Below are 20,979 nucleotides of genomic sequence, written 5' to 3' on the forward strand. Positions count from 1 at the left end.
ATTTGTCTTGATCTTATATAATTGGTTTTGTAACAATACTAAAAGTTAATATATGAAGAATGATTAATATTCCAATTTAAGTTTATATAAACTGTTCATCAAGTCATTATCCAAATGTACCTTAAAATAGCTTATACTGAACAATGAAATGTTACTTAGATTATCAATGGGTTTGCCCTACTTGCAGAATGACTTAGTTTCCAAAAATAATTTTAAAACATCATGCACATGAATAACATTCATTTATTTTTAAACCTCTTTTATAGTAAAATATGATAAGATTATAAGATATAGGAAATTACATTTAAAATACATAATATAACAAATTATTTTCAAGAGAACATTCTCGTAACTACCATCCACGCCAAAAAATAAAACTTTACCAGCTACCCTAGAAGCTTCATATACCTGGTCCCAGCAAAGTCCCTTCATTCTAAAAAATATATCCTTGTGAATTTTATGGTTATCACTTTGATTTTCTTTGGGGTTTTATCACCCAAATTTTATTCCTGAACACTAATATGCAAATTGTCCCATTGGGAGTTTGACCCAGAGATTGGGAGTTTGATGTCTCACTATGATGAGTGACCAGCAGCAGCGGCAGAGCGCTGAGGGAAGGAGGAGGTGGGGAGGCGGGGAGTTGGGGAGGCCTAGGGACCCTACCCATGCACAAATTTCATGCACCAGGCCTCTAGTTTCCAAATAAAATGTTAGGAAAGAAGGAATCAGGAAAAGATTAACATGCCATTAGTAAAGTGGGCAAAGGCTCTGCTCAGGCAAGTCACAAAGGAAAGAATACCAAAAGGCACATATGCAGGGATACAATTTTTTATTAGTTAAACTAGCAACTTTTTAAAAATATATATTTTATTGATTTTTTTTACAGAGAGGAAGGGAGAGGGCTAGAGAGTTAGAAACATCGCAGAATCAAACCTGGGACCTTTCAGTCCACAGGCTGTCGCTCTATCCACTGAGCCAAACCGGTTAGGGCACAACTTTTGTTTTAGTTATAATACCCAGTGTTGGTTAGGAGAGATGGGTATTTACAATACTGCTGAGTTTGAAAGTCTGTATAATCTTTTTGGAGGGCAATAAGTCATTATGCGTTAAAAACCATAAAAATATGACATTTGGTTCTAACAAAAATCCTAAGGAAGTAATTGTGAGTAGAAAGATTTATGTATATGAATTTCTAAAAAATTTACTTATAAAAGTGAAAAATTTGGAAATTCTAAAAAACAAAGGATTAGTAAATAAGTTATGGTTCATATGTAGATTGAAATACTATACAGCCATTTAATAATAATCAATAAATGTATCATGTAATGACATGGAAAAGATCATAGATCACTAAGTAACAATCATAAGATCATAGATCACTAAGGAAAACTATGTTTAAAATTATATTATTTAGAAAAATGAACTATAAGGCTATATCATAATACAACTACAATGTTCTTTTTTATATATCCCTGTATTTTCCAAGTTTTACACATTTGATTTGAAATCAAACACAAATGTTACTTCAAAAAATGCTTTGAGACTCATCAGCCCCACCATGACTTTCATTCTGGGTTCAGACTCTTGTACACACTTTTCCAAATCCGGAGGCAGGGACAGTGCAATTCCTTTTAGTGGTTACTTTATTAACTATGTGGACAATTGATCTTGGGTGCGTTTTGTTTTTTTTAATGCCTACTCTTTAGAAAGCCTATCATCCCAATAACTCCCCTCACCATGGTCCGCTCCCACTGCCACTCCAGTTAAGCCATTCTTTCTATGGTCTACCCTTCACTACCCAATTGTTATCTTCACCTTCATTAGGATGGGAGAAATTGGAAGGACTAGAAAGAATGCCTACATCTCTTTAAACACTGCATTCCTTCTTTTACTCTCAGCAAATAGTGTTAATCCTTTCTCTTCAAGTGCTTTGAATGAGCCTTCAGAAAGGCCCCTGGTGCTCCTGCCAATCAAAGCAAAGGGAATCAGATGAAATAATTGGATATTTTCCCCTAATTTGAAAGGCAGGGGTCAATACCACTCCACTCCTTTATATGAAATAGCCATTCTCAAACTGCCTCCTTGATATTTCTACTTTGCTATCCAAAGACATCTCTCAAACTTAACAAATCAAAAGCATTGTTTTTTTATTTCCTTCACTCCCATATCCATATCTCTTAGAGATTTTCTCACTTCAATAAGTGGCACCAACACAATAATGATACTGAAAGATAACACCTTATATGTCTAATGTAACCCTCAAAGCAGCCCATTTTCCCTTTAGAGTTGAGAAAACGGAGACCAAGAGATAGGTAACATACTCAGCTAGCAGTGCTGGGATTTGAACCATAGCAGTCTGGCCTGGAGCCTAGGCTCTTAGTCACTGTACTCTACTGCCTCTCAGCTGTCTGCCCTGACGCTGAAAAACCCCAAACACCATCTTTATTTTCACCTTTTCATTCTAGTCCCCTTCTTCCACAGCCACATCTATTCCATCAGTAAATCCTGTCAGACTGACCTCCAACATAAATTTCTCTTTGTCTCCACATTATAGCGTTACACTAACTACACCAAACACTTCTCACTTGTATGAATGCACAGCTTCCCACCTAGTCTCCCTGACTGCTCTTGTATTCCCACTGCAGCCCATTCTCCATGTAGCAGCCATGCTGACTGCTTAAAACAAATCATATCAATTCATTCTCTCGTCCAAAATTCTCCAATAGTTTTCCATTGCCTCTGAATAAATCCAAAATCCTCACTAGGCACTACACATCCTGGCGTATTAATTTCTTACTGCTGCTATAACATATTACCACAACCTTAGTGATTTAAAACCACACAAGTGTATTATCTTACAGTTCAGAGGCCAGAATTCCTCAAATCAAGATGTCACTAGGCTGTGTTCTTTCTGGCGGTTCCAAAGGAAGAATCGGTTTCCTTCCCTTTCCAGCTTCTGGAGACCACCTGCATTCCTTGGCTTGTTGCTCCATCAAATTACATCACTCCAACCTCTGCTTCCATCCTCACATCTACGTTTGTGACTTTGACCCTCTTGCTTTCCTCTTATAAGGACCTTTTCTATTACACTGGGCCAGCCCAAATAATCCAGGATAATCTCCCAATCTCAAACTCCATAATTTAATTACACGTGCAAAGTCCTCTTTGATATGTAAGGTAACATACTCATAGATTCCAGGGATTAGGACATTAATGTGTCTTTGGAAACCACAGTGTGTCTACTACAACTGGCCTCCTTCATGTTTCTTGATTTTGTAAACTCACTCTAAGAATTTAGGGCCTTTGATCTCTCTGTTTTCAGATGTTAGCATTTTAGTATTGCCAGCTCTTTCCTGTTACTCAGATCTTAACTCATAGGCCATCTGCTCAGGGATGCCACTCCATCAAAAGTATACCACCGTCCACATTACTCACATTCTAGTATGCCTGTTTTATATTTTGTAGTCCTTAACATTACCTGAAATTACCTAAATAGCTCCACTGGAGCTTGTCAATCTTGTTACTCCAATATCTAGTGCCTGCACACAACAGTCATGCCACATAATCACCACTCAGTAGCATCTTGCATTGAATGAATGAATGATGAATAATGAATGAATGAATGAATGAATGAATGAAGTTAGCCTGTTCAATTTAGGATCATGTGAAAAGCAGATCTATACTCTGACAGACACTGGATGCCACCAGGCCACCTATTTGGGAGGCAAAAAGTTTTCAGGAATGACCAGAGAGGTAAGAGGAAAATCCAGGAAAATTTTTTCTCACTTCCAAGGAAACACCAGCAAAACAGGCCCTTCCTGCCTCTGGGGTGGTTACATATGGATGTGGTACCTGGAACTGCAGATACTTCGTGGTCACAAGGGACCCAGCCTTGGGGTGAAGCCAGGCTGAGGGCAGCAGGACAAAGACGGAAGGAACAGCAAGATCTTAGAGATATTGCTGAGCTGCTGGACCGACTAAACTTGAAACCACTACCTCTGTCCCTTGTAGCCTAAAGCATCCTAACTGATAAAATTTGTTTTCTAATACATAACAACTTCTTATAAACCTTGGAAAATAATTTCTTATAAATCTTAGGTAAAAAAGAACCTCAAGTTTATCCATTTAAAAACTGCCTCCCCCCCTTAAGTAAAAATACACAAAACATATAAAAACATTAAAAATTTTTTACATGATAAAAGAACCATCTTAAGTTAGATATGTGAAACCCATTCCTACCCCTATCCCTCACAAAGGGTGAGGACTGAAATTTTAAATGAATATGATTTCATAGCACCTTCTTTAAACATCCAATTCCTTTACAAATTGTATGTCAAAAATTTTTAGTGAATTCTTTGAACTTCCAACTAATTTATTATAAAGCAATGGCCAAGTCACAAATCTGGCTTTAATCTACAAATAAAATAGTACTTATATGTGCCTGGGGATCTCCTGAGCTCTGAGCGCCCTGAGCAGTCCCAGGCTCTGATCCTAAATGCCCACCCTACTGCACTTCGTCCCAGGGGTGAAGGAAGGTAGATGGCATAGAGATGGAAATGTTGGGAACAGCCGGCAGAAGAGAGGTCTCCAAAAGTTGGGACCATTTAAGTGGGGGGAGGGGGGGCTGTAAGAGATCAACCGAAGGACTTGTATGCATGCATATAAGCATAACCAATAGATACAAGACACTGGTGGGGGGGGGGCAGGTAAAGGCATGTACTGGGGGGTAGGGAAGGCCGGGGGGGAGGTCAATGGGGAAAAAAAAAGGAGACATATGTACTACTATTTGTAATACTTCAAACAATAAATAAAATAAAAAAAATAAGTGGCTCTATCTTTGATAACTCAAATTTTCTAAAAATGAATACTCTTCCTATTCTCTCATTTAAGAAGTTCTTATGTAGGCAGGAAGCACCCATTTTATAAATTGAGACAACAGCATCAGCATTTGTGCAACTGTAGAGTGATTTTCTCCAGGTAATTCATTTGATGGACTTTGGTGAGGTTATATATTTCTCCCTCCAACTCTAATCTCCTCTGACTCTTACTATTTCTCAGCACTCACATTATAAATTATGTTAGAAACACAATGAACAAAAAATACCACCACAGCATGTGTTCATATTAAGTGGGCAGGCTCCTTGAATATATAGAGAATTCTGTGCACACTTATTCGGTAAAAATCAATGCATGTCACAACCAATTAGCTTTATTCCTTTTCCTCAGTATATTTATTTCTGTGTTTATCTTCTCTACTAACTTCCCAGGACTCCACTCTGTCTGCTGAGTTTTGTTTGTTCATAAATTCCATTTTAACTGGTAGGTGCCAGCTCTACCTCTCTGCTCCTGGACTGTTCTCTCTTCACTTCATGAGCTCCAAGAAACCTTTCTACAGGAGGCATCCATATGGCCAAAGCCCTCCCTGATGTTACTAGAGGGTGGGGAACAAAGATTTTTTTTTTTCTGGCAATCACTACCTTGTGTCTCTTTTTTGTGTTTCTTCTCACCTAGAAAATTACTTCCTGGATCTAGGGAGCCCAGGACCCCCCTGTCCACTCATTACTTCAATCTTAGCCACCATACACAGAAATAAAACTCTTGTACTTACTATGCTATTAATCACAATGTTATAAAGCACAAATGTTTGTTTTATTTTTATTTTACAAAAATAAATTATTATTTTTTAAATATTTTATTGATATTTTTACAGAGAAGAAGGAAGAGGGATAGAGAGCTAGAAACATCGATGAGAGAGAAACATCGATCAGCTGCCTCCTGCACACCTCCCACTGGGGATGTGCCCACAGCCAAGGTACATGCCCTTGACCGGAATCGAACCCCGGACCCTTCAGTCCTCAGGCCGACGCTCTATCCACTGAGCCAAACCGGTTTCGGCCAAAAATAAATTATTTTGCTACAAAGAAACCAAATATACATTAATTTGCATTTTTAAAATTTGTTTCTCCTTATGTTGTTAAGAATTTTATTAATGGGGATTGGATTAAATCTGTATAATCTTTTATGTATTGAATTTATTGGGGTGACATTGGTTAATAAAATTATACAGGTTTTCTTCCCCAAATATTTTTATTGATTTCAGAGAGGAATGGAGAGGGAGAGAGAGATAGAAACATCAACGATGAAAGAGAATAATTGATCAGCTGCCTCCTACATGTACCATACTAGGGATTGAGCCCGCAACCTGGATATGTGCCCCAACCAGGAATTGAACCATGACCTCCTGGTTCATAGCTTGACACTCAACCACTGAGCCACGCCAGCTGGGCAAGATTATACAGGTTTCAGGTATACAATTCTATAATACATCATCTGTATACTGTTGTGTGTGTTCACCACCCCAAGCCAAGTCTGCTTCCATCACCATTTATCCCCCTTTTACTTTCCTCTGGCCCCCTCCACCCCCTTTCCCTTTGGTAATCACCATACTGCTGTGTGTGTCTATGAGTTTTTCTGTTTTTCCCCCTTCTCTTAATCCCTTCACCTTTTTCACCTGGCCCTCCAACCACTCTCCCCTCTGATAGCTGCCAGTCTGTTCTCTGTATCTATTAGTCTGTTTCTATGTTGTTAGTTTATTTTGTTCATTAGATTCCACATACAAGTGAAATCATATGATACTGTCTTTCTCTGACTGGCTTATTTCACTTAGCATAATGCTCTCCATGTCTATCTATGCTGTTGCAAAAGATAAGATGTCCTTCTTTATGTCTGAGTAGTATTTTACTGTATAAATGTACCACAACTTTTTAATCTACTTGTCTATTGATGGGCACTTGTGCTGCTTCCAAATCTTGGCTATTGTTAATAACACTGCGATGATCACAGGGGTGCATATATTTCTTCATTTTTAAACGAAATAGTGCTCTGAATATTTTACAAGGGCACTTTCTTATCATTTATTTGCCAATTATTTTATCACTTATATAAAACATAAACACTCCAACATTTCAAAAAATTTCAACTATCTTTTGGAACCTAAAACTGGTAATTTTGTTTGTTTGTTTTAAACATATTTTTATTGATTTCAGAGAGGAAGGGAAAGGGAGAGAGAGATAGAAACATCAATGATGAGAGAGAATCATTGATTGGCTGCCTCCTGCACACCACCTACTGAAGAACTAGCTCACAACCTGGGCATGTGCCCTTGACCAGAATCGAACCTGGGACCCTTCAGTCCACAGGCTGATGCTCTATCCAACCTAGGCCAGAAAAATAGCTGGGAAGAGCAGCAGGTGACCATACCCACACAGCCAAGTCCCTGCAGCGGAGTCACAGGGAACCCTTGGGGGACGTTCTAAATTCGTACAGGTGGCTTAAAGTTCACCGTCTTACATGAGCTTTTCTTTATAGCTGTCCAGCTCGGTCACTGCCTTCTGAAGTTTTAGCCCGAGTCCCTCTACTTGACCTTGCAAATCTGAAATGACACAATATATTCATCTGATTAGGACATTTTAAGTGTCCAGATAGTTTCATAGAGTAAACCACATTCCTTTGGAGTTGCCACTCATCAGCTCCCAAAGAATCGGGCAGTTAACTGTTGTTTCCACTTTGCCTGGATGACCACACGCAGCTTGTCCCTACTCTAAAACCCCATGGAGTTAATGGGTTTTGACAGATCCAATTTATTGGCCTCTGTTTGCTACAACATCATGCTTATTTCCGAACAGCTAATAGGCTGAATTTTACTAATGTTTCGCAAGGAAATTTATGTAGCCAACACACATATGAATTCCTAATCACATGACTCACTTGTGAAACATCTGCCTGCCTAACCTCCTCTTATGGCCTGGAACTGAAGATATTGCTGAGGCCTCCTGGTAGAACTGAACTAGACAAACCATGTGCAAGGCTCCAGGTAAAGCATTTGTTAACTCTGGGTAGCATCTAATAGGCATTTTAATAACTTTCAAAGCCCAGGAAATGCAAGCAAGAAATTGGCTTCCACAGTCTTGAACTTCAGAATTCAAACAGAGTTTAAGGAAGATTATTCAAACAGCCGTGTCTAACATGTCTGTGGATGCAGAACTGAAACTAAAGCACAGGAACAAATGCTTGAATCCTCTGAGTCCTGCCATTAGGCTGTGTAAGGGAACTGTGATCTGAATCCCAGCCTCAGTGACAGCCCTGTCGGCACTCTTTTTCTTTAATCCTCACCCGAGGATATTTTCCCATTGATTTTCAAACAGTGTGGGAGGGAGGGAGGAAGGAGGGCGGGGGGGGTGGGGAGTAGAGACAGAGAGAAACACCAACATGAGAGAGACATATTAATTGGTTACCTCCCATAGCACCTCAACTAGGGGCTAGGATTGAACCCACAATAGAGGTATATGCCCTTGACCAGGAATCAAACCCTCAACCCTTCAGTCTGCGGGCTGATGCTCTGTCCACTAAACCAAACCAGCCAGGGCTTGTCAGCACTCTTTTTGGGAATAAGGTGAAAAACAATATGGAACAACTGGTTTCTATGAAAAACAATATTTAAAACACTGGAATGATAAAATTTCTATGTTATATCTTCTTGGGTATTTTAATAACACATTTTTAATAATAAACTTTGAAGTCTTTATGCATGCATACAAATACATTATCCTATCTAATAAAGAGGGAATATGCTAATTGACCCTCATGCCATCACAAAGATGGCAGCACCCACAGCCAATAAGAAGGAAATATGCTAATTGACTGCCACACCCTCAAACATGGCGGTGCCCACAGCCACAAGATGGAGGTGCCCAGTCCCTTGAGCCCCGCCGAGGCGGCAGGCACACGGCAAGGCCAGGCCCGCCCCCAGGTGGGCCCAGCTGCTCCACACGCCTGCCTCCAGAGTCCCCTAGTCCCCTCAGCCCCCCAGCCACCGAGGGCCGGTCTGAGGCACAGGCAAGCCTCAGAGGGCGGCTGCCCAGCTGCCCAGAGCCAGCTGAGGCTCAGGTAACCAGGGCCGGCTGAGGCTAGCGCTGCCAGCAGTGGCAGCAGCAGAGGTATGATGGGGTATCGCCTTCCCCTGATTGCTGGGCTCCTGGACTGTGAGAGGGGAAAGGCCGGGCTGAGGGACCCCCCCCTCCAGTGCATGAATTTTCATGCACCAGGCCTCTAGTGTGTGTGTGTGTGTGTGTGTGTGTGTGTGTGTGTGTGTGTGTATCTTCAATCTGCCTTAACTTTTAGAAAGGAGAGCCATTTTCTTAAATCAGAAAGTAAATTCACTCCAAACAAATGTTTTAATTAGAATTTATCAGATATTGGCATAAATTTTGTGTACCCACTACTTTCACAGACAGTACTTAATTTTATCCCTGAAAGTTCCTTGAAGTTGCTAATAGCCCCATTTTCTGATGAGGAAAATATGAGACCCTCTCTGATTCTCTTGCCTGATATCTTACAATGAGTAACTGCATTAGCCTACAGAGAAACTCAGTAAAGATTTTAAACTCTGCTGAGGCATTAATTTGAGAGGAAATAAGATTCAACAGGATTACTTGGTAGATAGTATTTGTGGGGTACAACTTTCCATTTATCAAGTGATAACATTATATGAGAGAAAAGATAAAATAAATGGAGAATTTATTTTTTAGTATAACTCCAATTTGGAAACAGCAATTTCATAAATGTTGTGTAATGTGTTTCCTTATTATTAAGCTCATGTGTGCTTGCAGAGGGGTTCTAGTCACGTGGGCACAGCTAAGAGCTTTGGACCCATCCTCTGAAGAATATGCAGAGAGGAAGTTGGTGACTGTTGGTGGTATTCCATGTCCCGGCACAGTGCAGAGTGCTTTCTCCTGTATCATTTCATTCACAGTCACAACTACCGTGACAGACAGCTACACATTTTATTTTTACCAGTGAAGACTCTGAGGATCAGAGTAATTAACTAGCTTATCAGAGGTCAGACAGCTGGTTAGAAGTGATCTTGTGATTCAGACTCAGGTTGGCTTCATTCCACAGCCCTTATTTTTCCAACTCCCTTACATTGACTCAAAATATGAAAGCTGGAAGGGAATATAATATTTGTCCATGAAAGTGTGGGCAGAGTAGGTATAGACTGCTTAGCATATCCCAGAATCTCTAAAGAGATACATTTTAAGGCAAATGAAAAGTATTATTTTATATAAAATATGTAGTAAATCAGTGAAATTTCTAACTCCAACAGGTGGTTTATATTTTAATTTTTGAAAGTTTAAAAATATATTATAATTAAGGAAGATATTAAGACAAAGTGGTGTCATTATGACCAACTTTATGAGACTAACCTTTATGACTTCCTGTTAAATGTCCCTTGGTGATTTTGGCAGGATATAATCTTAAACTAGATGAAGCATGGGTCTGAGGCCATGTGATAAATTTTGTTATTACTTCTAAATGCTATTGTTAAGGGGGAGAATTGATTACCTTAAAAATCCCAAAGAACTGATACTTGATATGTGAATTTTACACAATTAATTCTCAATTACCTGATAATTAGACAGTAAAATTGACAGCTAATTCAAAACCATTTCTATAACACTGGAAGTATCCTTAGACTCACATTTGAATATACTTGGTCATCACAGTTCCAAAATTTACTGCGTTTAATGGAAAATAAACTACCCAATCATACCCAACTTCAAGAAAAAAAAAAAAAAACACACGTATTATACTCTCCAGTATTCATCTCTCTATATAACCACCTAAATTTCCCTTTCTCCCTACTTTAAGATAAACATAGATCACTTAGTCTTTAATTCACAATATCCAATGATTGGAGAAACTGCTTCCTGCAGTTTATTCACTGTTTTTATAGCATCTCTGAGTAAAAATAAGGAAAGCAAATAAACATTTTACTTCAAAACACAGGAACCTCTGAAGAGACTGCCATGTGAAGTTAATAGAAACAGGAAATATTAGTAAAGTCAACAAATAAACCATATAAGTAGAGAAGATATCACAGATAATTGAAAAAATTATTCATTATGTGGATGAATATATTTTCATAGCTGTTTTTATTTATTTCTGTTTTACTTTTGGTTACATTTTCTCTAGTAAAGGAGGGCTAAGAATTGTTTTAAAAATACATAGGCCATATGTTTACTGTTCTGAAAGAGGCGGTAAGCATCCTATTGGTTTATAATTGGTTCTGGTAGACTGGTAGGGTCCTTTTGTTTTTGGAAGCGGAGTGCCCAGTTCCTGTCCTTAATAAATAAAGGAACACAGTTAGGATAAGCAGCAGAGAGATTAAGCCACCTGCACTAGACAGCTCCTTCAGTTCCTGAGGCAAGGAGTTCTTAAATAAGTGTATTGTTCTACGCAGTCCTCCTCTGTAGTTAAATAAATTCAACTTCAATTTTCTGTCATTCACCATGACATTGGATTATGAGGCAAAAGGCCCTGAATGCCTACAAGAAGAAAAGAAGCATTGGCTTTAACCACCATGCAGATGTAAGGCGGAACCCATGGAAACAATCCAAAATTCACAACATCAAACTCTACTAAGATGGGACAGCGCTCTTTGCAGATATTAAATAAAAAGCAAATGATTTTCAATGAACAAGACAAAAAGAGCTCTTAGCCTCTCTTCATACAAAGCCAGCTGCTTGCTGGATAGCATTACGCAGGCATCAGATTTGGGGTAATTAGTTATTTAAGAGAATCCTGTTATTCTGAAAGGTTTCTAGAACCTACAAAAATACAAAAGGTATTCTTAGTTCTTTTACAGAAGAATATAAAACTTTACAGTCATTTGGAGGGTATATTAAGTTAGTGTAATGTTTTTTTAAAAAACAATAAAGAAAACCTTTACACTGGGAAGATATTTCAAGCTTAAAACTTTCTGGATATTAAAAATGTAAAGCCCGATTCAAAGTGCTATGGAGGAAATGGATTTCAGGTTCAAGTAGCAGAATGGAAGAGCAAGCAGGCAGAGGACTGGCACCCAGAGATCCAGGGGAATTTTTTCATTGAGCAGTTGAAGGCGCCATAATAATATAAATATTAAATGGTGGGAATAACTGAAGAAAAAGAAAAACAAAAGCGAACTCTTCTTTTAATGCACTCCTACCTAAGTCCAGATAACATCAAGCTGTTGTGCATAAATCTTAAAGCCACAATGCCTTATTTCAAATTCTGGCTCTGCTTCCTACTGGCGATGTGAATTTAGGCACTTGAGTTTCCTACCTATACAACTGTTATTATAGCAAAGGATTGTTCTGAGAATTGAGTCACCTAATATATGTAAAGAGGAGAGCAGTAGCAGGCACATAATGAGAACTAGTCACTGCGAGCTCTTATAACTGGTGGTGGCAGTAACCACCTACCCCTGACTTCTACTCTGAATTTCATCCCTTGTCACCTTGAGGAACTTGTTGGGGCCAGTGTCACCAATGGTCATCTTTGTATGGGAAATAGGAAAAATGAAGGTTTTAACTGTGCATTTTTCTTTAACAACCTACAGAGCAGTTATGGCAAAATGTTAAAACCAGTTAATGTAGATGATATCACACACATTTGTTATCGTATTCTCTGTATTTTTTTGTGTTTGACATATTTTACAGATAAATTATTGAGAGTGGGGTTTTGCTTGCGCTGGTCAAGGATGACAGCATGTTCTGCACCGAGTCTAATAAACTCAGTTCTGTGTGTCCAAGATACAAAAGAAATCAAGGGGCAGAACTTGGGTGAGGGGTGAGGAGTGAGCTTGAAACTGTAATGAAAGGCAGCCCATTTGATTCTGTGAATAGGGTGCAGAGAGAATCAATTGTAGCTAGAGAGGGATATGGCAAAAAGGATTTTGTTTTTGTTTTAAAATATTGGGACATGTTCATTTGCATTTGGGAATAATCCATTCTAGAGGGCACCCACCTTTATGGATTTAATGTATGCCTTCTAAGATGCTTCTTATGGGTGAATAAATAGTACTTTTTACAAGTATTCAAAAAAAGCTGCACAAGTAAATAAATCTCACTTTAATTCTTACTTTTTTCACTACACGTTATGTTTTTTGAGACTTATCCATATAGCTATACATTAGATATGATTCATTCCTTTCTGACATTTAACCATGTGCATATACAGTTAATTATGTGCATATATCACATTTTACTGATCTACACCTACAGTCACGAACCTAGGTTGCTTGCAACTCTGTGTCACCACAAACGATCCTGCTATAAAGCCTTTTACTCATCTTCTTGTGTACTTAGAGGGAAGTTTTTCTGCAGTATGACCTCAGAGCGAACTCCTGAGGTCACAGGCATACACATAATTAAATAACACTAAATGATTCCAGGACGGAGACACCCCTATACCCCCCACCTCAATGGGTGGAGATTCCTGCTTCCCTAATACTAGAAAGAGCTATTTAATTTTATTTATTTTTTTACCAACCCATAGGGTACAAAGTAGTGTCTCATTGTTGGCTTAATTGCATTTTTTCTGCTTACTATTGAAGCTGATCATCTCATTTTATACTTCTTAGTAATTCATGTTTCCCCTTTTTATATTTGCCTTTTCCGCAGTGTCTTTTCTATCCACTCCAGTGGAGCTTTCTTCTTCACTCCTCCACAGAAATCAGTCTTCTTAAGGTTACAAATGAGCTTCTTTCTCTATTGGCAATTCCAACATTTAATTTGGCACACAGTATACTTCCTCTTTGATACATTACACTACACACTCTTGTTCCCTCCTTAGCTATTGCTTCTCAGTCTAAATGGATGATTCTCATTCTAAATGTTGGGAAGCATCAACAGTTCAGCCCTAAGCACCTTTCCTACTTGCATTTTCTCCTTAGTTGATATCATCTAGTCTCATAGCTTTGAATAGCATTTATATACAGGTGTCTCCCATCATCACCATCATAGCTAATAAGTGTTTGGTACTTACTATGTGCTAGATACTATATTCTAAGTGCATTATACTCATTTAATTTTCACAGTGTAGCCGAAACCGGTTTGGCTCAGTGGATAGAGCGTCGGCCTGCGGACTCAAGGGTCCCGGGTTCGATTCCGGTCAAGGGCATGTACTGTGGTTGTGGGCACATCCCCAGTGGGGAGTGTGCAGGAGGCAGCTGATCGATGTTTCTCTCTCATTGATGTTTCTAGCTCTCTATCCCTCTCCCTTCCACTCTGTAAAATATCAATAAAATATATTAAAAAAAATAATAATTTTCACAGTGTAAACTAACTAGAATGTAAATTCCATTAGAGCAGGAACTTTGTTATATTCATAGTGTTTGAGACATGGAAGGTGCTAAAAAAATAATGGTTGAAAGAATGAATGCAATTTTGTAGATATTAAGTGAAAATCCCAGCAAATACATGTTTAAAATTGTGGTTAAACTAAACATTTAACCTAGGATTAAATTGCATGGAACATAAAGAGTTGTGCAGTTTTCATTTATAATACTAATATGATGTATTTTGGCATTACACTTCAACTATATTATAAATATGTTATTTTATTCCAGTAAGACACTTATGGAGTACCTACCTATTCTGTTATAGGTAGGGTCCATGCTAATTAGATTCAGTGTATAAATATCAATAAGATAGATTCCTTTGTCCTTAGGGAAATTATAATCAAATACCTCATTTTGCCTTCATCAATGATAAATTATGTGTTAGATAACAGACCAATACCTATTTTAAACTTAAACCTGTTTTATTTTCCATTATTTTAAATGATTTTATTTAGTCAGTTGGTTGGTTAGTTAATTATGTGGCTGAAATTTCTGATTAGATATAATTGATATGAATGAACATAATATGCTGCATTTAGATTGCATATATATATATATATGTGTGTATATATATATATATATATATATATATATATATATTATTGTACCACAAATTGATGAGGTTAGCCCTTTACAAAAGTTATATTTTTTAAATGAGCAGAGGAAAACTTTGCAGATGTAAGAATATATGCCAATAATACAAGAAAGTTCTTTAATGAGTATTCAACTATATCAATTGCAAATTAACACATTGCAACTTCAGCCAACATTTTACAAAGCTCAGATGGTGATATAGCCATTTGGAAAATTCATTTCATTTTAGAGTTTATATTTCAGAGGTTTAATTCACATCTATTTTGAAACAAGTGTACTTGAAATACATTAACTTTTTCTGCATAATGCCAGAAGAGACTGAAATATCATTTGGTGATTTTTATAAATCAGATGCTAGAACAGGTGTGAATATATGTGCAGCTACAAAGTTGCAATTCAGTCCAGATGTAGTTATATGAAAACCAGAAAATTATTAGCTTGGTTTGTGTGAAAAGAAGAGAGTGGGGAAGTGAATTAAACCAAGCTAAGGAGATAATCAGGTACTTAAAATTTGGAAATAAATTATACTCTAATATTAAGGATCAAGAATTTACTTCACATGCAAAAAAAAGGCTTCTAAATCTCCACTTCTTTTTTTTATTCTGAACATTAAACCAACCCACTATAACATGAAGATAACTGTAATTTATAGGGGCTTATAAAATATTGCAAATTATGAATAAGATAGGAATCTTAATCTATTTTTTACCCTTGTTACATCATTTAACCACTCTTCTCAAGTGTCAAAATTAAGATAATACTTTTCCATCTCATAGAAGCAATTCTCATGGATTTAGAAATTTATGAATACTTTAGAATAGTACTTTGTTTTCTGACAAATTTGTACAAATAAATTCATATATATATATTTCATAATAGATTTCATGATAGAGAAAATGGGGGTAGAGATTATAAAACTCTATTATTCAAGACTAAAAAATACTAGTAATGGATATGGAGAACCTAGAGTTAATTAAGTAGGAAGAGACAGTGATTTATAATGAATTGAATATTAGCTGAAAATATTTACGTGATAAAAAAGAAAAAGACTTAGGGTTATTAATAAAGTAAATAAATACATAAATAGAAGATAGAGGAGTTTAGATCTAAAAGTATTTACATTTTCAAATAGTCGCATCCTATATAATAAAAGAGTAATATGCAAATCGACCAAACGGCGGAATGACCGGTTGCTATGACATGCACTGACCACCAGGGGGCAGACACTCAACGCAGGAGCTGCCCCCTGGTGGTCAGTGTGCTTCCACAGGGGGACCGCAGCTCAGCCAGAAGCCAGGCTCACAGCTGGTGAGTGCAGCTGTGATGCCGGGAGCCTCTCCCGCCTCCATAGCAGTGCTAAGGATGTCTGACTGATGGCTTAGTCCCAGGCCTAAGCCATCAGTCAGACATCCCCCGAGGGCTCCTGGATTGTGAGAGGGCCTGGCTGAGGGATGCAGCCCCCCCCCAGCCCCCACCCCGAGTGCAGAATGCCGTGCACCAGCCCTCAAGTAGCCATATAAACATCAATGGTCTTTAATGAATTGGTGTGCTTTACCATCAGAATGCTTACAGAGATTCCTGTCTGAGGACTAATTTTATGCAAAACTGCGAAGGGGATGGAGTGCATCTTCAGCCACACAGAGTACTATTCTTCTCTCTATATCTTTCTCCTTGTGCTGGGTGGCAGTAAAAAAAGCAAAGGGCAAAAATTTCTTCAAAAGAGCGCTTTCATGCCACAAAACTCATTTGTGCTAATTGCATTTTTAAAAACTCTACCAGACAACTCCATAGTTTAAAAGTGTTGAGTAAAAAACCAAAAACATTTTATAATGTTAAGACTAAAGAGCTCTGAAAGCAACATGGAAATGGGAAAAGATTTAGCTGTGATGATGTTTATTACAACATAATTTTAACAGAAAAGTGAAAACAACTGTCCAAAAATTGGGTACAATTAAATAAATTATGATTAATCCAAAATCAGAACACTAGGAATGTTTTTGACATAGAAAGGTTTCATAATAGAGGAAATGGGGGGGGGGGAGGTTAGAAATTCTCAAACTCTATTATTCCATTTTTATAAAAATATATATTCAAGCCCTGAGCCTGGTGTGGCTCAGCTGGTTAGAGTGTCGTTCCATAGCCTGAAAGGTTGCAGTTTCCATTCCCAATCAGGACACATACCTAGGCTGCAGGTTTGAGCCCCAGTTGGAGGCATAAGAGAGGCAACGGATAGATACATATTTCTTTCTCTTTCTCCTCCCTCCCTCCCTCCCTCCCTCCCTCCCTCCCTTCCCTCTCTCCCTCCCTCCTCTCCTCTCCTCTCTTCTCCTCCCTCCCTTCCTCTTTCTAAAATCAATGGAAAACATATCCTTGAATGAGGATTTAAACATATATACAGATATATATAATCAGAACTGAAAGTCTTGGAGGATACACATCAAATGTCTGTAACTGTGAATGTTGGAATTTCCTAACCAATAGTAAGCATGGCTTTTTTTTTTTTGTAATAGAAAACAAAAGAATCATATAAAGTAGCTTAACACTGAACCATGTTAACATACCTATACTCATCTTATAACCCACTTCATAACTTATTGATGGCTTGTTCCTGCTCAAGCTTATATTTCATCATGTGTTAGGTGCCTAATTAATATTGCTGAATGAACAAAATTGATGATTGGTGATTAAATGGGCAGAAGAAAACTTATGTTAAGGGGGTGGGGAAGGGGAGTGAGGTTATATTACGCCACATGTACAGAATGGGAGCAAGAATGAAAGGGCAAATAAATCCATAGGGTTTTTTCAAGAAAAAGAAAAGAAAAGGTGAAGTCTAACACTTACCCCAAGATCTTGAAGGGGATGGTGCAAAGAAACGGCAGAGAGAGCAGCAAGGCTTCGATCTAGCCTTGAAAGAGGAAAACCATGCTGGAGGGGAAAAAAAGGGGAAGAGAGGTGGCAATGGCATGGGTGAGAAATGAGTAGAGAATACACCCGAATTACAGCCGTCCCAAAGGAGGGAGAGGAGGCTCACAGGTGAGACATCCCAAGTTGTGCGCGCTCAAGATCACTGTAGAAAATTCCTCTAAGATTCAAACATTTGTAAAATGAAGATAATACGAAAATAGAAGTAACTTTACATGAAAACTTAAAGTTGGGAGCAAATAAAAAAGGAAAAGAAGATAATCTTATAAGATTCCACTGACCAAAGACCAAGCGGCTTCCCACAGGAGACCCCTTCATTAGATCCCATATTCCAATGGTGGCCTGGTCCTATAAATGAACTCTCTGGGTTCCAGTCAGGACTATCTGTCTTGCAACTTGTCTACTAACCTTAGGAGAACTGTGAATTTTTTGTGTTCCCTTGCTTTTGGGTTCAGAAGCAGCAGCCCACAGTGTCCCAATATCAAGCTGGTCTCTTTCAAGGGCTGCTGATTTCATGTGACTAAGGATCAGTACAAATTGCCTTTGTTTTCTATTTGTAAAATCAGCACTTCTCCCTTTTTATTGGAAACCCAAGTTACATTATTCCTATTGGAGCCAAAGGCTTGATAGGAATCATAAAAACTGGTCAATTCACCACAGTGAGCTCCCTTTGAAACTTCATACCTGACTGGAAAGGTCACAGTGGAATTCTGTTCATAGATGCCTTTATCCACCATTCCATAGATGATGCCAATTAATCATAGCCACTCCTTTTCAACAACCTGTTCTAAGAGCAGACAGACTACTGACTGTTACAGCTAGCCAAGGCTGACCGAAAGATACATTAGTGGAGCCAAAACCGGTTTGGCTCAGTGGATAGAGCGTCGGCCTGCGGACTGAAGGGTCCCAGGTTCGATTCCGGTCAAGGGCACGTACCTTGGTTGCAGGCACATCCCCAGTAGGAGGTGTGCAGGAGGCAGCTGATCGATGTTTCTCTCTCATCGATGTTTCTGACTCTCTATCCCTCTCCCTTCCTCTCTGTAAAATATCAATAAAATGTGTTTAAAAAAAAAAAAGATACATTAGTGGAAACAATTGAACCTTTGGGTAAACAGGAATTAAAATGTATGGTTTTTGCCTGGCTGGCATGGCTCCGTGGTTAGGCGTAGACCTATGAACCAGGACGTCGCAATTACATTCTTGGTCAGAGCACACGCCCAGGTTGCGGGCTCGATCCCCAGTTAGGAGCGTGCAGGAGGCAGCCAATCAATGACTCGCTCTCATCATTGATGTTTCTCTTTCTCTCTCTCCCTCTCCCTTCCTCTCTGAAATCAGTAAAATTAAAAAAATAATAAAATATATGGTTTTCCTTTGTTATTACAGGAACATTTAAGGAAATTCAGAAATTTTGATCCTAATTATAATAATTTGGTTTGCTATTACACTAGGAATATGCAGTATAGTATTTCTATACTTATTTAGGGGTTCCTATATTTTATCTTGTTAATTCTCCTATTGCTCTAAGGTAGGTAGGGAAAACTATCATATTTCCATTTACCAATGATGTAACTGAGTCAAAGAAATTAATAACTTGTCCAAAGGGGTTGTAAAAGGCATAAACAGGGCCAGAAAGCAGAAGTCTTTGTCTCCTAGATCAGTATTTTTTCCTACTGAACATTACTCATTCTGATTTTTTTCACTTTAATAAAGAAGCTATTAACTAAGGAATATAGTACTCATACATGCAAAACATGGATGAATCTCAGAAACTTTATACTAAGTCAAAGAAGCCAGGCACAGAAGAACACATATTGTATGGTTCTTATTATATGAAATGTCCAGAATAGGCAAATCTATAGAGATAGAAAGTAGATTAATGATTGGGTGGCAGGGGGCAGATAGGTAACAGAGCAACTGTTAATGACAGAAAGTAGATTAATGATTGGGTGGCAGGGGGCAGATAGGTAACAGAGCAACTGTTAGTGAGTTTTGTTCTTAGGTGACAGAAATGCTCTAAAATTACATCATGGTGATGGTTATATAACTATAAATATACTAAAATCATTGAATTATATACTTAAAACGGGTGAATTTTATGATATTTAAATTATTTCTCATTAAAGCTATTTTTAAAAATTCAATAAAGATGAAAAAAACATTATAGGCAAAATAATGTCATTAAAATATCTGCATATTACTTATTATACCAAAGAGCATACTGGGGGGAAAACACTGAAGTTTTTTTTCACTTGGAATAAATTTGAAAGTTGGTCAAATAAGTTTTGGGACAAAAATTAATGCTGAAGTAATTTATCTGAATTCTATCTTCCAATATTTGTGACTACTGACAAAAGTAAAAAACAATTTTTTATACGAGGTGGAAAGAAACCATTTAAGTGGACTGATTTGTGGGTCACAATGACCTCTGAGCGGAATATTGTCAACTGAGATAAATTGTGCATTTTGGAGGTTATATTAGTGTGACCTAAACATAAAATTACAAAACTTACGTAAATAAACCTTTAAAAGTAAATTTAGTCTTTAAAATTTTATTTCATGTTTATTTTCCTATGAAAAAAGATTAAATTTTGGCATTAAGAGTTAGACTGCTATTGACAGTCTATTATTTACTCCTAAACTAGTATTAAACCATATGCACCAGAGTTATCAATTGTATTTAAATTTTTGAGTGTCTATATTTCAAAGAATAAATAAAGAGAAAGTGTGGGGAAAACCAAATTAAAGTTTTTTATGCAGAAAATTAATAATCATAAAGACTATATACCTGAATCAAAGTTGAAATTGTTCAAGGTTGATTTAAAATGAGAAAAAAAAAGAACATTTATTTAACTTCAGAAATGAACCAATTGTATCAGAATTACAGTGTATTAAAGCCTAAAGGGGTCTCCAAGGACCATAAATACAGTGTATTATAGTTCAATAAATCGTTGCCTAGGTGTGAACAGATTACTTATCAGGGCTGAGTGGCATGTCAGAATCATCTGGCTAATGTATGTAGGGTCATCGCCTTCTAATTCTTGGCCTAGAAAGCTTTCAATTAGTACCACATTATTGGGGGCAGAGGCTGGAAGACATACAAGAGGTATACTTATATAGCTTAAAATAGAGAAAGATATTTACTTTAAAAGTGAATTCTAAAAGTAACAGGTATGGGCATAAAATATAAATATAAAATAGTATATAAAATATTAGAACAACTTTAAAAATGTATTTATAAGAAA

General features: G+C 37.6%; 1 protein-coding gene across 1 annotated transcript in view; it reads right to left on the reverse strand.

The window, feature by feature from the left end:
- LEKR1 (leucine, glutamate and lysine rich 1) overlaps positions 1 to 20,979 on the reverse strand; it is a 128,987-nt gene that overhangs the window by 38,781 nt on the left and 69,227 nt on the right. Inside the window, exon 7 of the mRNA XM_080657047.1 lies at positions 7,351 to 7,432. Coding sequence (XP_080513173.1) covers positions 7,351 to 7,432 — 82 coding nt within the window. The remainder of the gene's footprint in view (positions 1 to 7,350; positions 7,433 to 20,979) is intronic.

Source organism: Plecotus auritus, assembly GCF_963455305.1.
Source record: "Plecotus auritus genome assembly, chromosome: 2".
In the NCBI taxonomy this organism is placed as follows: domain Eukaryota; kingdom Metazoa; phylum Chordata; class Mammalia; order Chiroptera; family Vespertilionidae; genus Plecotus; species Plecotus auritus.